This window comes from Melospiza melodia, chromosome 5 (genome assembly GCF_035770615.1).
Source record: "Melospiza melodia melodia isolate bMelMel2 chromosome 5, bMelMel2.pri, whole genome shotgun sequence".
In the NCBI taxonomy this organism is placed as follows: domain Eukaryota; kingdom Metazoa; phylum Chordata; class Aves; order Passeriformes; family Passerellidae; genus Melospiza; species Melospiza melodia.
The window spans coordinates 79604051-79620930 of record NC_086198.1 but is presented as its reverse complement, the minus strand read 5'-3'; the positions used below and the strand labels follow the sequence as shown (position 1 = coordinate 79620930).

Sequence of the window (16880 nt, the reverse complement as noted above, 5' to 3'; positions counted from 1 at the left end):
GCACAGATAAACTGGAAAGAGATGTTCCCTTTCCATGTGCAAGGTCCCCCTTTTGAGAGGCTGAAAGTCACCTTGCAATGATGTCAGTGAGCCCTTGCTCACTAAGGAGAAGGCAGCAGCACCCAGAAAAACAGGGACAGTTGTAGAGGAAGGCACAGAGCCTGTAAGCAAAGGGATTCCCCTGTGCAGGTCCTGAATCAGGGTTCAGGGAAACACAGTACCTTCAGAGGAGCTAATGTCAACTTCACTTCAGACTTGCTCTTCTGCAGCTCTTTCTCCTGAAAGGTTGAATTATATCCTGCATCAATTTATTAAAAAATTACTTTGAAATACTCCAGTGGTTTTTTGATATGTGTTTTAGACCTGACTCTGAGGTGTACACTTTGCACACCTGTGTGACCCTGTATCACAAACAGGATGAATCAGTGCAAGGCACTGGCTGCACACAAATAGGCTCCAGCATACAAACACTGCCCTACATTAGCATTCGTCTAAAAATTATCAAAGGCTTTTGGATGTTCTTAGATGGAGCCTTAGATCAGTGAGGTTATTTAATCAAAGCAGCATCACAGTAGACTTGGTATCCTTCATTATGCACTCGGGTTCATATTTACTCTGTGAATCTTCCAAAACATTCGTTGGGGGAAAATTTTCCTTTTCCTTATCAATATTATAACTTAGAGAAAAGAGGAAGGATTTTCTGCATGTATATTCTACTCTGGAAAGGAAACATCAACAGCCTTTTACTCTGACACAGATGATATGTGTCTCTATTAGGAGGTGAAGCAGAGTGGGCCAGATTACTTAGTCTGTACCTTATGATTAAAATCTACTGATGGTAACCCTCCTTTCTGATTATGCAGAAAAAACACAGTATCTTGCCACAAAAAATCCATTACCATTATGAATAAATACAGTACTTTTGACAATAAAGTACAGATTCCTTTCCATTTATCTTGCCTGACAATTTATATTTCTATAAAGTTTACAGTAAGCATATTATATTCATCATTAAAAAACCCTCCTTTATGAGAAATCAATTATGCTGAAAAAGGTCACATTGTCCTCAGCTAATAAATTGTGGGCTTGGGAGGAATCAGAGCAGGCAGGACAGGGGAAACTCTTGATGAGGCAGGCAGCAACACATCTTGCTGATGCAAGAGAACAATTAAGATTTGTCCATTTATATGGAAAGCACATCTCACCCTTTACTCACCTACCACCTGATGTGACACTACACAACAGTTTCATTTTACCAGCACTGCTCTTTTAAGAGGCCTCCCCCAACCCATGCCTGGACAAGCCACTAACCCTCTTCACAGGACTGGTTTAGAGCAAACCACAGCACAGGATGAGGCTAGGAAAAACAAAACAGAGATACCACCAACAAACAAACAGAAAAAAAACCAACAAAACAGAAACAAAAGTTGTAGAAAGATGGGTTCACTGTGGAGAAAGTAGAATGAAACCTGTTCCCAGTAGGGAGAAGACAATAATCTCTTGTATTTCAGAGTAGAAGCATGTTCTACTCGTTGTGTCAGGCTATGAAGAACAAAGAGCACTATTGAGAACATGCCATTTAGTGGCTGTTTCAGAGCCTGGTGGGCAATTCCAATTTGGCTCACACTGTAACTATTATCCTATTCCAAAATATAGTTCCCAATAGGAAACAAAATCTAAGGGAAAGAAGTCCTAGGAGGAATTTGTTTCCACCCAAGAGTTCAGTAGCTGTAGTCACACTTACAGCAGCAGCTTTGCTGTAACACTGTAAGGCAGCAGCTTTGCAAATCTTAATGTACCTGCTCTGGTTTGCCAGGTGAAAAATAATGCACAAATGTAGAAACTGCCTGTCTCAGTGCATTTGTGAATACATGGGGCTTCTCGTCAGAATAACTATGACAAAAATCCAAACCACACACCTTTCTGAAAATACTGAAACTCTTTATGTGCAACCCCAGCAGATGAACCAAAACAGTTAGGAAAACTCTATCAAAATTCTACTATTAGCTTGGAGTTTCATAATCTGATATAGTGGAAAAAGAGAGCTGTGAATGTTAAAAAATCCTGACAATTTAAGCCAAGGAGGTGGCTCTATAAAGAATTTCAACATCATTGTGCTTGCATTACACTCTGGGGATTAATCAGAGCAGAGACTGAATTTTCATGATCATCTATCATTTTTCCATAACATCGATCACTTAGGTAGTTTACATCTTTTCCTTATTTCTCTGAAGTTAGGAGTACTTGTATATGCCTGGAAACCATTTAACTATCCTCAGATTCATTCCCAGGAAAGAAGACTATTTTGTTTCTCCCCTTTGAAAAGAGAGATGTAGAATCTGACATCTAAGCTCACATTTAAACACAAAGAGAACAATTTTATACCTTTTCACATAGCTGAGCCTGAAGGAGTTCCACTTCATTCTGCAAGTCATGAAACTGATTTTGTAAAGCAGCCTGGTCCCTGAGCTGGGCTTTCAAGGTCAACACTTGCTGCTCTAATCTCTTACTGGCTATTTTATTCACCTCTTTTTCCTGGGCATCCTTCAATGTGTACACAGGCTAGAGAGAAAATACACAGCTTTTCAATTTATGTGTATAAAACAACAAAAATATTCTTAATCATGTCTTATACCACCACAAAAATTCCCAATCAATATAACTACTTACCTTGTACATCAAAAAGAAGCAAGCTGTTCAAAAATGCATAATCTCAAAACTTCATGAACATATTAACACTTATATTTTTGCACTAATCTTAAACTCTTTATATGTAAAGAGTACTTGAAACCTGTGAGAAGAAGTATAGAAATGGACTTCTACAACATTTCTTCAAGGTAAATATATGTATTGTAATGATTTAATAAATGGGAAAACTGGGCAAAGACAGATGAAGTGACCAATCTGTGGTCACATAGCGAGTAAGGAAAAAACTCAGATGTTCCCAGTCTCCTGCTTCAACAAGAAGTAATATGTCCCTTGTTTTTCTATGTATATTTATCTCAGAGAGATAATTCCCCTCTCCCAAATATTTATTTGTTGTGGAAGATCATTAATAAACTAATTAGATCTTAAGTAAAAGTTTCTAAAAATAAAATTTGTTACATTAAATGTAATAATCATGATACAGAGCAAGTGGAAAGAGAAGCTTCTGAATTTAACTCCTCCTCCCCCACCCTTAAATTTCTTTTCTCCCCAATTTCATGCACTTAGATTGAAAGGATTAGTGAGAGCTTTAGATTGATGGTCAGCATCATAAGGTCAGCTCCTACAAGTGACACTGCCTGATTAAACATATAGATTTAGAATGAGGCAAATCTGAAGGAGAAGGAAATATCCTGAAAAACACTTATGCTATTATATGTATTTATTAAAATATAATAAAAGAAAATACTGAGTTGATACACACAGCCGGTCAAGATTTCTGACAATGTAAGTATCAGTATATAAGCAAGTCTAAAAGATTAAGCTAAAAATTATAGTCTGACCCATGATATACTGTGGTAAAACTGTATCACTTTCTGGCAAAACAGAATGATGGTTTGATTTTAATGGTTACAAACATTGATACAACTGAGAGAGAAGTTCATACTCAGCCCTGATGCACAACACCACAGTAAAATTTTCCCAGCCTTTCTGGCTTTGGCACCCCGACTACAACACACTGAAGGCACCATTCCACAGGGAACAGCAAACTGAGCTGACAGATCACATTGCAGCCCATCAGTGCAACACAGATTAAACCAGAAATATGTCACTGTCACAGTGCTCCTCCTCCTGAAGCCAGTCCTCTGTGCACAGCACTGGAGCAGGTTGGATGCCTTGTACCAAACTTTTTGGCTCCCTCTTGTGTCAAGAGAACAATAGGAACAGCTGGACACATCACCATGGATTAGACCAGGGCTAAAAAGGGACAAAAGCCTGAGGATGAGTCCATGACATGGTATTTCCCTTATCTTCTCTCCCTCATTAAAAGTATGTTAAAGCCAAAAGGGAAACGCTCCCTAACTGAAGATGCTTTATGGAATAAAAGGTGGGGAAATAAAACAACTGTGTGGAGGTTAGAGACAGAGAGAAGTTCCCTCTTTCCTTTTGCATTTGGCTGAACCACCAGCAGTTTTCTGTAGTTCCAACACACAAATGAGGCATAGAAGATTCATGATGAGCCCTCTGTCAGATGTCCCAGTTTGCAGTGACCATGGGTTATGTAGTCAAGCTCCAGAAGGATGAAGGACGCGGCAGCTGGGACTGGGAATCAACCAAAGGATAACTAAGCCTAAAACACAGCATTTATTCTTGTAAAACGTGGTAAGATCACTACTTTTTGAAGTTGGTACCTAAACATTAAAAATAAAACCAGTATCTTCCTCTTCTTATGTGAATTGTGCTTGTCTGAAAACTCAGTGAGAAAATGAGAAGGAATATGACCTTTTTTGCTACAGGCCTTTTTTGCAGACAGTCATCAGGAGTTCACTGGGGAAGCCTTGTGCCTTATTTATTGTCTGCATTTCATGCAAAATTCTTCTATTAATTTTTAAAGCTGTAAACATTACCCTGCCCCCTTCCTGCTCACCCCCGTATTTCTCTTAAATTCAACCACAGCACCACCTCAACATCTCAGAAAAACTCACCCAAATGCTTCTAGGCTAAAATGTATTTCACCTGTTAGCAACTTCACTGAAATAGAGTCCTAGCAGTAAGCTTCAAAGATATGATCTTATCTCTCTTTTACTTGCAATGAATAATACCATGACAGCCTTATGGAATCTCAGGTGACAAGTAGGATCCCTGGGCAGCAGTGGCTGGAGAACATAAGATATGCAAAAAGCTCTACAAGACACACTCAAAACACAGCATATTTCAAACACTTTGGGTTCTAGGCTCAGAGTGCTCACATCTTCACTCTTTCAGGCATTGCAGCAAGAGGTGTTCCAGAAAAATAAAGTTTAGAACAGGAAAAAGCATAAATTACTGTGATTTACTGTATAAGGGATTATTAGCAACTTTGAGTAATGAAAAAGAGTTTTGGTCAAGGGTGAAAAGTAACTGAAAACAAAAACTGGATCACCAGTCAACAAAACTGCCTTCAGGAAGTAACATGATGCTAGAAAAGTAGATAATGATCTTTTCTCTGACAAAGTGTCTTGTTTTTTAATCGAGACAAACTTATATTTTAAGGTCTCACACAAACCCTCTACCAACAGCTTGGTGTATATTAAGAAGTTGGTGAATTATTGAAATAAAGTTGACCTTTCTTAAGATATACTAGTCTATTTTCTATTCGACTACTTGCTAAATTGTGCCAACAAAATAAATATTATTTGGTTAAAACATAATGGACTTGAGTTATGCAGAGAATTAGTTCTGCCATCAAAAACTGAAGGATATACCCAGTTCTGTGAAGTGCATGAACTGCATCTTTGACCCTGGAATGAGACACCTGTATTACAAAATTTGGCACTAAACCACAACAGCCGACAAGAAGTCAGACCTAAACAGCATCACAGTATTGCATAAATCTATCCTACTGACCAATAAACACTAATTTGAAAACATAAGTTGTTGGAGGGATTTAAAAGTAGCAGGGTTCTATAGTGCAAGGCTGACCTGCTCTTTTTCCAGTGTAAAAATATTCTGTCAAGGCCCATGAATTTTATTTCCATGTGAGTCATAATTAACATCTTACTTCACCGACCAACATAATAAACACTAATTGCCCCAGACTGTCCCTAAAAAAAGGATTAAAGCTCCATTTCCCAAAAATGCACCCAAAATCATATCTGCTGGCTTAAACAAAACATGTTACACATTTCTTTTTATTTTCAAACAATTTGGGCATTTGTTCTTGCCTGAAATAGATTCTGTTGTATTAGGATGCTACATGCCAACACATCAGAATGACATGAAAAATATTTTAAATTTTTCATCTAAAAGTCTGAATTCAGCTGTCTAAGCACCAGCCCATAGTACCATGTAGGGTGTACAAACTAACATGAAATAACTGCCTAAGATTTCTTGGCTACCTACACCTTCAGCCAGGGTGCCCTAAGGCTTTTAACTGGGATAAACAGTGACATTTAGGCAACTGAATTGATCTCAGAATCCTTATGCTTTCCAGAATGTTTCTATTTTCTTCTAAAGCCATATCCATCCAACCTGTTCAAAACAAATCTGCAAATGTCTGTAGATTGCTACAAATGTGCTTTTCCACCTAGTAGAAATGAAATATTTCCTCTTTGCAGCTCACCAGTTAAGGAGGGCAAAAATAATTACAGGGTTAGCTGAAAAGTCTTTATAAAAGCTGCTTCCAGAAGATTATTCAGTAATTAAAAATGTTTCTGTAAAACAATTTATTTTGGTGGAAAACATAAACCTGTATGAAGACAGAGAACCACCTGAAAATTAAAAAAAGTTTAATTTACAGTAAACCCAGAATTTCTGTGATATAAACACATTCCAGTGAGATAGAAAGATTGCCTGGATTTTGGAGACACATATCTGGGCCACATGCCTCCATTAAAGACTCTGACTTTAATCCACACCATCTGTCCAGAGTGTCATTTTGCCTGCCCAAATCCAGCAATCAGGGCTACAAGGCCTGAAATCAGGGCAGAAAGGCCAAATACTGCAAAATACTGCAGACTCCTCCAAGACCTTTCATTTAGGCCATCTGAAAATGACTTTGGCTAAAGAGAGCAGAACAAGAGCCCTCCTAGACAAAACAGTGAGGTGTTTACATTGCCCATGCAGAGCCCCGAACCTGGGCTGCTCTGCAGACAGATGGTCTACCTTGCACAACATCTGCTCTCTTTTAAGTTTTCAGTGCCTGGAGAGGCTCTTTAAATCTATTCCCAATACCAATAATGGGTATTTCTGCAGCCAGAACCCTCCTCCCAAGGCCCATGCTTTCCTCCATGCCATTTACAAACATACCATTAATTTGCAGTGCTGCTTTCCCCGCATTTTGTCCCCAGCTTCTTGTTTAAGGTGGTCTAATTCTGAGAGAGCCTGCCTCAAACGAGTTTTGGTCTCTTCATACCTTGTTTCAGCAAAACCAAGCTCTCTGTACCACTTCTGAGCCTAACAGGAAGAACAAAAATTCCTGAGTATAATTCCAGCAATGGGATCCTTTCTCAATACCAGCTTACAACCATGGATGTGAGGCTGCTCTCTACATCATAACTTTTGAATTGTTATAAATTCATTAAAATAAATGAACTTACACAATACACTACAATCTTATCATAAGATATTAATGCAGCTCTAGAAGTATGCCCTATAGAATATCTCACTAGAGGTGTGTCAAAAATATTATTTAAATTTATTTCTAAACATTAAGCTACCATGAATATTCTGAATAAAGTTTAGAAAAAGCTGTGGTGTATGCACATATGATTTCAGAGATTATATCTTTGAAAGTCCTCAGAGCAACGTAAAAACAAGTTTTTTATTAGCTGGGCAGGGGGAAAAGGTTTTCTTGAGGAATGTGCCCTGGTTTCAACTGGGACGGAGTTAATTTTCTCCTTAGTAGCTGGCATAATAATTCAGTATAAGAATCAAAACAAAAATATCAAAAATGAAGAATGCAAAGAAGGGGAAAAAAAAGCCCTCCATAAACTCACCTTTTAATTTTTTTCTAGGCTGCCTTCATTCCACTTACACACATTAACTGTAGTTTTGAAAACAAAAGTAAACCTAAACCAAAAACCACAAAAAAGCCCCTCAATATCTCAGCTGGTTGCCTGACAGCAAGCTCTTTCCTTTGTATGATATATCATTTTTTCTCCCTTCTGGAAGCAAAGGTTTCACATTATTTTAAGTAAATTGAGGAAAGTATTTTAACACACAACTTCCTTATAACACACAAAAGGATTAGAATGACCCAAGTTAATCAGATTTTACAAAAGAAATAAAAATAAAACTGTCTCTTTATGTTCAAAATAAAAGGTCAGAAGTTTTGTCTAACCATCCAACAGTCATCTAAATCCATCCTTTCATTCTCCTTGCCTCACTTGAAAGCTGGGAATCTTATAAAGCTGCTTTCAAAGGACAATAAATTCATACAACCACCAGAAAAACCTCATTGCTATTTTTCTTTTACATGCTCATCACACCTGCTGCTGCCAATGGTTTGTCCACAGGGCACGTGAGTGATGCCTGTTACAACCCCATAAATGTATTTCTGCCACAAAACCAAAACATTCTGCTTAGATGTGCATGGAGAGGAGATTGACTAATAAAAAACAGGAATGTGAATATCTGGTGCATTTGGAAAGGCACAACACTGAAAGCTTCCTTGGATGGTGTCAAAAGTGCAGATTTGCTTCACACAGACAGAGAACTAGCTTTCCACACTTGGAAGTCTCCAAGAAGGTGTTGCTGGACTTGGTGTTGGCTACACAGCTGTGGGAGAAGGGGCAGCACACCTGGCAATGCCTCTGGATGCAGCAAACCCCTGACAGTGATCTGGCTTCTCACTCAAAAACTGCCTTCAGTTCAGGTTTGCAGTAACCCTCAGTGCTTCCTCTACCTTCTCCTTCTCCTCATTCCCAGTGATGTGGAGGGAAGCAGCTGCCCAGAGATGCCAGAGTGGGCAGGTTGTTGTGTGTGCCTCTATCAGGGCACCCAGCCTGTGGCACGGTGTGCTGCAGGAATGCAGCTTCACCTGATGTTCTGGCCAACCGAGGGTGACTGTGACATTCACCACTCAAAGATTAGAGGAACATTTAGGTTCTCTAGATCAGAGACTTCCCTGTTTTGTGAAAGTGTTAGAGCCTGGCAAAAAGCCATGTAAGAAAACACAAGAAAAACCAAATTTGGTCCTCAGAAGTATATCAGAGTAGGTTACCTCTTTTTTTGATTTTTCTAATTCCTTTTGCTGTATTTTTAGTTGATCTTCCACCTTTCTGACTTGCTCTTTCATCATATTGTAGTTTTCAAACATGCTGCCCTGGGTAGACAAAAAGACAGGATGACTCCTCTCACCTGTACCAAATGGCACTCAGTCTTTCATAGAACAATAGATGGTTTCCTCTTAAACTACTACCAAAAAATTGCATAAAATCAAGGTATTGCATATAAATATTTTCCTCCTGACTATTCTCAAGTGAAGTAGTAATTCTGCCTTTATAAGTACATAATAATCTCCACAGAAATTCACTGTGGTGTAAGATACATGGTTACAGAGGAAAAACAAGGATAAGAAATCTACCACAAGTAAAGATCCTGTCTTTAGAGATATGCTTCATATACATCAAAACAATAAAAAAAATTAGACCAAATTAAAAATTAAATTAGTACATGATCATGTGCAACTTTTCACCAAAACATGATATTTTCACCATTATAAAAAGTTGCCTTCTGTTAGAACTTGTAGTAGAATAAAAGCTTCTTGTAAAAGCTTTTACTCTTGCAATGGTATAAATAATTTTTTAAAAGCCTGAACAGTGCAGTCTTTTAAGTATTATTTTTAACTTTCTAGCTTGCTGTATCACTTTAACCTTCTCTAATACAACATTCCAAAAAAAAAAACCCTCTCTGGCATTTTGCCTTCTATTTCGAAGTTAACTTTAGCACCTCAGCTCATGTGACAGGTTACAGTTTCCTCCATCACTCAGCTTTGCCCTCCAAATGACATTTGTATCTCCCTTTCTTCAGAAGATCCTGATCAATAACATTCCTTACTGTTATTATTTACCTTTTTGCCAGGGGAATAATCTGAAGGATCTGTAGCCAGAACTCCCCGTTCTTCAGTTTGTGTTACACTACATGCTGTTTCAACTTTCTTTGGCTTAAGACCAGCTTGTTGACTTTCTTCTTTTAGTTTTACTATATTTTTGTTTGTTCCTATACTTTTCTCTTTTCTCAGCTCTTCATAGGTGAAACCCAAAGAAGACATTAACTCTTTTAAATTTTTATTTTCTAAAATAAAGTTCTCATTTGCTTTCTGAAGTTCACCGAGCTGTTCTGAAGTTTTTTGCTTGATTCTGTCAATCTCTCTTTGCAGCACACGTTTTTCCTCCTGTAAGTCAGAAATGGTTTGATAACAGTTAGTTTTGCAGTCTTGGAGCTCTGAAACTAAAGCCCTGTATTTGTCTTGCTCACACTTTATCTCTGACAATTGTGCCAACAAAGTTTCTTTTTCACCTTCTGAAAGAGCTATTCTTTGTAAATTTCTCTTTCTCTCTTGCAGTAGTTCATTATATTTTGCTACACAGTTCTCCTTGTCTTGTAATAATTTAGCCATTTCTTTGAAGCACCTGCTTCTTTCTTCTTTCAGGTAAGAAAGCAGCTGGAAGTATCTCATTTTCCTTCCATTCAGGGATAGAACACTCCCATGAAGTTTATTTGAAGCAAATGTCCATGAGTCTTTTTCAGAATTCCTGTTTTTCTCTTCAGCATACGAGAGATTCTTAGAAAAAGTTGCAACTGAAGATGTTCCTGGGGTCATGGTGCTTTCTTCTGTAAAGTTATCATAACATCCACCAGCAATTTCTTTCTCATTAACTAAGTTTTGGAATGAAACGATGTTAGCTTCATCTGCTGCTAAAACATATTGAAAATATGCATCCATCTCCTCTTCCAGGGCACACATCATCTGGGCATATCTTTCATTCTCCTGTTGTAACATACTGACTTTTTTGGCATAATTCTCATTCTCTTGCATCAGCAGAAATATCCTCTGAGAACATGCAGCCACTGCTTTTTCCAGTACAGATATTCTCACATCACATTCATTTCCAGCTTTCCAGGTTGATAGAGGACAGAAACACCTATAAAAACTGTTCCCTGGCTGGAATAGTTTGCTTAAGCACACAGGCCTCTCTTGCAGAGGAAACAGCAAGTTTAGCAGATATCTCTCTTCATCTGATGAAAAAAAAAAGTGAGAGTATTCATGCTGCACATTTTTAGCAGCTATTTTTTGACATGAGAAATCCTTATCTGGTTCATGGAGTTTCAAGGTCTGGTCTTTCCTTTTTTTCAGGCCAATATTGCTGGAGGGGCTTGTTTGGTGAGTTGGTTTCTGAGCCTGCTTTCCTTTCTCTTCCATTTCAATCATGTCTTCTCCATTATGTTCACTATTCACATCAGGGATGCAGTTTTCTGAAATATTTTCTTCTTTCTCCATTCGTTCAGGACTCCCTTCAAAACACTTTTGAAAGACTTTGAAATCAATAGGTAAACTCTGGGCACCCTGTGTGCTATGGAGACTCTCTCTGGCTTCCACTCCTTGCTTTCCAGGACTGAATAATTCATTTCTGTAGGAAACTTTAGAACTTTCCTCAAGATCACAGGTCACCTGTTCATGTTTGGCTTCATCATTCTGTATTTCCTCTCTTTCAGCTCTCCCTGTAAAGACTTTTTGGTGATACTTTTCATCATCCACATCTTTATCCAGACATTTTTTCTCACTCACACTTCCTGGCAGAATTTGCTTGTTTCCCCAATGTTTTTCCACGTTGCATTCTTCTAGACATGTTGTGAAAATTTCAGCCACAGTGGAAGGCAATGTCCCATGAAGAAATTCAGTAGCTCTGTCATAAAATCCTCCTTTTGCAACAATGCAAAGTCCATCAGACCAAAGATTAGTATTTGTCTCACAGAAACTCAAATTCCTCACTTTCTTTTCAGCAGTGAAAGCTGTTATGTGACATCTCCCAGGCTCAAACAAGGTCAGTTGGAGCTTCTTCCTCATTAAGATTTCAACCACAGAAGCAGGGAATGTCTTCACTGATGGAGTTATGGTGTGTTCCCTCAAGAGAAAAAAAGTTTCTTCATCTTTGGTTTCCTTACTTGTCTCATCACTGGGTAACTTCTCAGAACAAGGGGGAAGCAGTCCTGCTGCACGATGACTTGGGGTACACCTCAAACTGTCCTTTAGAGTATTTGCCCTCTGTGGTCCAAGGGTGACCTGATGACAGCAAATGAGAAATGTTTCAAGTTGAAAAATATATGCTACAGTCTGTTACTAATCATAATTTGTTTTTCCCTTGATCCACAAAGTACTTGGTTACAGATTGATGAGAAAAAATATTTCCATACAAAGGGTTTTCAAATGATTTAAAGACTTGCAACGAGTGTAATGTTACAAATTAGGTATGAGTAAGTCAACCATTGTCTTAGTGCACATCTGTATTCACCTTGTAAAGCATCTGTAGTAGCTATAATCTAAAGCTACTTTTATATTCACCTTTATATACACCAACTCTTCATTTTCTCTCCAATTTCACATGCTCCCAGTGCACAAAGATAGCAAGAACAGCAGTAACTTTTCTTCTCACCTGCTCAGTCTCAGCTAGACCAGCAACTTTCACAAAGGCACTGGAACTGCATTCCAAAACTAGTACAAGGTCTTCTGGAAGCTCTTCCATCTGCTTTAGTCCCTCACAATTACAGGCTGGTGTTTCTGTTATGGTGAAGCACAGGTAAATATAATGTCACTCCCAGATAGTTACCCAAAAAGCAAACCCAAAACCATCAGAGCAGATGTTCTGAATAGAAAAATATTTTAGTGAGTATGCTCAAAATTACCTTCTCTATCAGCAGCATTCATCACCACTGAGACAGATACAAGCATGAAGTTAGACACGAAAATGAGCTTCAGAAAAACCCCATAAATATTGAGGTCTGAACCAAGGTGTATTTGGGGTTCAGAGTTCCCAGTTCCCAAAGCATTTAGGAACAGAAAATGCATTTCATTACAGTGGGCAGGTAAAAACTTAGGGATTAAATTTACAGGTTAAAATTACTCAGTGCAGGTGTGGATTTACATACACTAAAATTTGCTATAAAATTCCCATTAATTTATGTTGGAAGAATTTACCTGATATAATCTGCCAACAAAAGAGCTTTCATGTTGTTTGGTCTGAAGAGCAAATCTGTCTGCTGCATGGCATTCCCAAGTACTATACTTCATCCAGGACATACAAAGTACCTTCTCACCTCTGTAGTTTCTTGAAAGTTCTAGGATTTCTTGTGAAAGCTCATATCCAAATAGTGGCAAACAGTTATCATTTCACCTTCCCCAAATGCAGTTTACAGATTAGGAGGATTTTAAAGGGTTTACACCTTTTAAGTCACACACACCCCATGAATGAAATAATTTTCACTTAAATGGCACAGAAATGAAAGCAAAAAGTCAGATTTCTTTGCATACCAGACTCTTTATCATGTAGCAGCACAACTGGAGTTTGAGTAGCTCTGCTTCTGAGTGAATCCAAGACTACCCTCCATTTCAGATGCTGAACTTCATCCTGGGAAAAGGGGGGGAGAAGGAAAAAACCTCTCAGGTTATATACATATACAGGTGTTTGTGATATGAAAAATAGGCAAATAAATTTCCTTTGCTATTTTACATTCAAAAGACAAATTATTTCCTTAGAACCGCCATTATTTCATGCGATTTTCTTATTTCAACATTTTCCAGTAAATGCTGTAATAGTAGACTTTAGTTTTCCCTTCATACTTTACAAAGCATTAAGGAAGGAAATCTGAGGCACAAGCATGTAATATGTCAGGTCACAGGTGGAACAGTGACTAAATTATATGGTCATCAACAAAGATAAAAGAAAGTCCAATCAAGAAGGGAATAAGACTAATAGTTCAGTGCCCAGCTACAAAGACAATTGTTCCTAGGTTGGAAGAACTCCAAGTGGAATAACCATTCTGAACAAAATTTTGTTTTTCAATTGATAATATAATTGCATATTTCATATTCTGTTCTTGACATTTATGTTGAGTCCATGACTGAATTTGAAAATTTTGACACTTCCCGATGCAAAGCAGATACCCCTATTGCTTGATAACAGCAGGTCACATTTCACATGCACTGTGCTCATTTTCAGTGAACAGAAGAATCAGATTTGACTGTCTCAACAAAACACATCATTGAGACAGTAACCAAAACAGCTGCACCACAGAAACCATGCAAACACAGGCCCTTTTGTCTTCCTGCAGTGCCCTGCATCAAACACCAGCAGAAAATAAATCTGAGCCCTTTGCACTGAGCTACAATTTAAAATTACATATGGATGGGAAAGGTAATGACTTCCAAGTCTTCAGTTCCTAGTGAGTCAGAAAAGGCTGCTGATTTTCCACAGGACCACCAGTGAGAATCATTTTTATTTCAACCTGAGTCAGCTGCCTCATTGTTGTGCTCTATCAAAAAATCTTGACTGGGAGGCACAACTTAAGTGGAAACCACAACACTTCCAAGGTATCTTCCCTTATTTTCTTAGTAATATCAACTGATAGAAAGGTGTGGGTTGAAAGGTACCTAAAAGGTCATCCAGTTTCAACCCCCCTGCCATGAGCAGGGGTACCTTCCACCAGACCAGGTTGCTCAGGCCCCATCCAGCTTGGTCTTGAACACCCCCAGGGGCAGGGCATCTAAAACCTCTCTGGGCAACCCGTTTGAAACTAATGCCAATTCCCTGAAACACAATCATTCCTTTCCTGCACCTTTTTGTTTATTTCTTTACAGATATCAACACTTGATTTATACCGTCAAAAGAAGGTTACACAAAATGATGAATAAGACACAAGGCTCAGGTGGCAGAACATCACACTGAGAAATCAAGACCTCAGCTGCCACGTGGAAGCTGCAGAAAGATGCATTGCTTGGTTTTTTCATACTTTTCCCTCACCTTCAACAGACCCCCCTAATGCTCACAGGTAGAAACTGATAAGTGAACACACAGCCACATGTAACAAGCTGCTTTTTTTGGTGCATGCACATTTATCATTTCTCATTCAGGCAGGTACTGCAACTGGAATACTGCAGATAGGATGCTGAGTTTGGAAATTCAATTTTTCTACAAGATTTACCTGCAGACTACACTCCACCATGAGATGCAGTTTACCTCTCAGTCCTCAGTCTACTTGGATCTTGTATGGCACACAATTTCTCATTTTTATAGCTGTTGATGGAGTACGATGAGATCAAATAGGATTTTTCTTGTAACTATTTTGGCTTAAATACTACAAGATGGAGGTGCTGAGACTGAGAAATTCTATTTTAATACATGCTGGTAAAACTCCAGATAAGGGGAAAACCCTTTTCAGTTTTACAGAAAAAACACCAGATGTCTCCCTCCTCCTTTTATCATAGATACTGATTTTTTTTTCCTTGCTATGTCAAGTCATTTTCTACTAGAAAAATGCAAGTGTACTTGTAGTACCAAAAGAGGAGGAAGAGACAATCAGAAATGCAGAAGGCACAGGATTTGATGCTTCTGATTCTATACACAGTATTTAAAGAACACTATCCACTCTGCAGCAGAGTAAAGTAAACACAAATTATGGCCTTTTCATTTATACCAAAGACTGGATAACTGAGACTCTAGTCTCCTACGACACCAGAAATGTAAATTAATATTTCAAAACTAAATGGTTAGAAAGCTTCCTGTAAAGAAAAAGAAATAGGTTTTTATTAGAGTACAAAATAGAAAGAATCCTGTTTCTTGAAGACTTCTGGATTGGTCTCAGGCAATTAGTCTTTTGTGTATCTCACTTTCTCATCTTTAAATAACTCATTTTTTTCCTCCTTTTCTCAATTTTATCAAACCAATAGTAATTCTTCACTACTTCTTCTCTGGCTCTGAAAGCCCTCACTCCTCTTGACTTTAGCTGTGCAGTACCCTCATTGTGCATTTGTTTGTTATACCTGCTTATGACTCAGTGCAAGTCCCTCAAAAAGCATCTTAAAATATTTTTAAACTGTATTCTTCATTCCCAAGGAAAAGTGAATACACCAGTTAAAGTGATCATAGCAATGGGTCATGGTAAGCAGCTGGTTTTTCTGCCACTTTGGGGCAGCTCCACAGACATGTGGGGTATGCTGCAGCTCCTGAGCTCAGAGGTCACGACGTGCTGCTGGTTACTGCAGGATGATCTAACCACTCTCTCACAGAGACCTCCTGGAGCTCACTGCTTTGGGATCTAGAATCACCGATGGGATAAAATCACCAGGCCTGCAAAAGTGCATTTCACTAACAGGTTAAAAAAAAAAAGCCCATATTTCCTCTAGCTTTATGGATACAAGATCCTTTCTAGCTTCTCCCAGTTCTGGAAGCACTCACAGTCTGACTGACCTTCAAGATGAAATGGTTTTGCTTTTGCCTCCTGGTTAGCTGCAGTTAAAATCAGGAGAGGTCCTGGAATATCAGGTCACAATCTGAATGAGTGTGAGGCATAGCTGATTTCACTTTAAATAAAGTCTCAATAAAAATACCCTGCACCTCAGTGCATGAAGAATAAAACTTTGTTTGAGTCCACGCTGTGAAAATAATTGTTCCTTGTCAGCAAAATGAATTGGCAGAAGCTGAATGCCATATTACAGCACGAGCAGAGCTTTCCCATGCAGGGCTGGGGCGAAGTGCTCAAAGCAAACAAGTCCCATTCAGTGTATTCGGGGCATATCACAATGCTGCAGAGCCACAAACCACCGACGGGCTCAGCTCATTTGTCATGAACGCTGCCTCCATCTTCCCTTGTTTATAATTATCCAGAAAATCTCAGAAACGACATTTATTGTCAAGAGTGCTTTTTGCTCCAGCATTTGGGCAATAATGAATAACATGCAAAAACTCATCCAACCATTTGTGTCCTCCTCCACTGAGGGGTGTCCACAAGGCAAGTCTCAGAAGTTCTGGGTTCGACTTTTAGTGCCAATCTCATTCACATTGAGACCTTTGGCTGTGAGCACAGCACTTCAAAGGTTAAGAAAAAAAGGTTTCTTGAGTGTCCTCAATGAGCACCTAGCAAAAGCTCAGATGCAATGAAGCTCCAGCTACTGATTCTCCTGGGTGTGAAAGAGACACTGGGAAGTACTAATGGATAAACAATAAGAAGAAAAAAATCAGGCAGGATAAAGCCTCACA

At 38.6% G+C, this 16880-nt stretch overlaps 1 protein-coding gene across 7 annotated transcripts in view; it reads right to left on the bottom strand.

Moving 5' to 3' along the window:
- Nucleotides 1-16880, bottom strand: part of JAKMIP1 (janus kinase and microtubule interacting protein 1) — a 230248-nt gene that overhangs the window by 58936 nt on the left and 154432 nt on the right. For 3 of the 7 annotated variants that reach the window (XM_063157598.1, XM_063157597.1, XM_063157600.1), the window contains exons 5-11: nt 13157-13253; nt 12282-12406; nt 9698-11911; nt 8849-8950; nt 6934-7080; nt 2386-2562; nt 222-278 (exon numbers count right to left, since the gene is read on the bottom strand). In XM_063157598.1, the coding sequence (XP_063013668.1) occupies nt 222-278; nt 2386-2562; nt 6934-7080; nt 8849-8950; nt 9698-11911; nt 12282-12406; nt 13157-13253 (2919 nt within the window). The remainder of the gene's footprint in view (nt 1-221; nt 279-2385; nt 2563-6933; nt 7081-8848; nt 8951-9697; nt 11912-12281; nt 12407-13156; nt 13254-16880) is intronic. The other 4 variants (XM_063157601.1, XM_063157603.1, XM_063157602.1 and 1 more) reach the window with 4 other exon arrangements.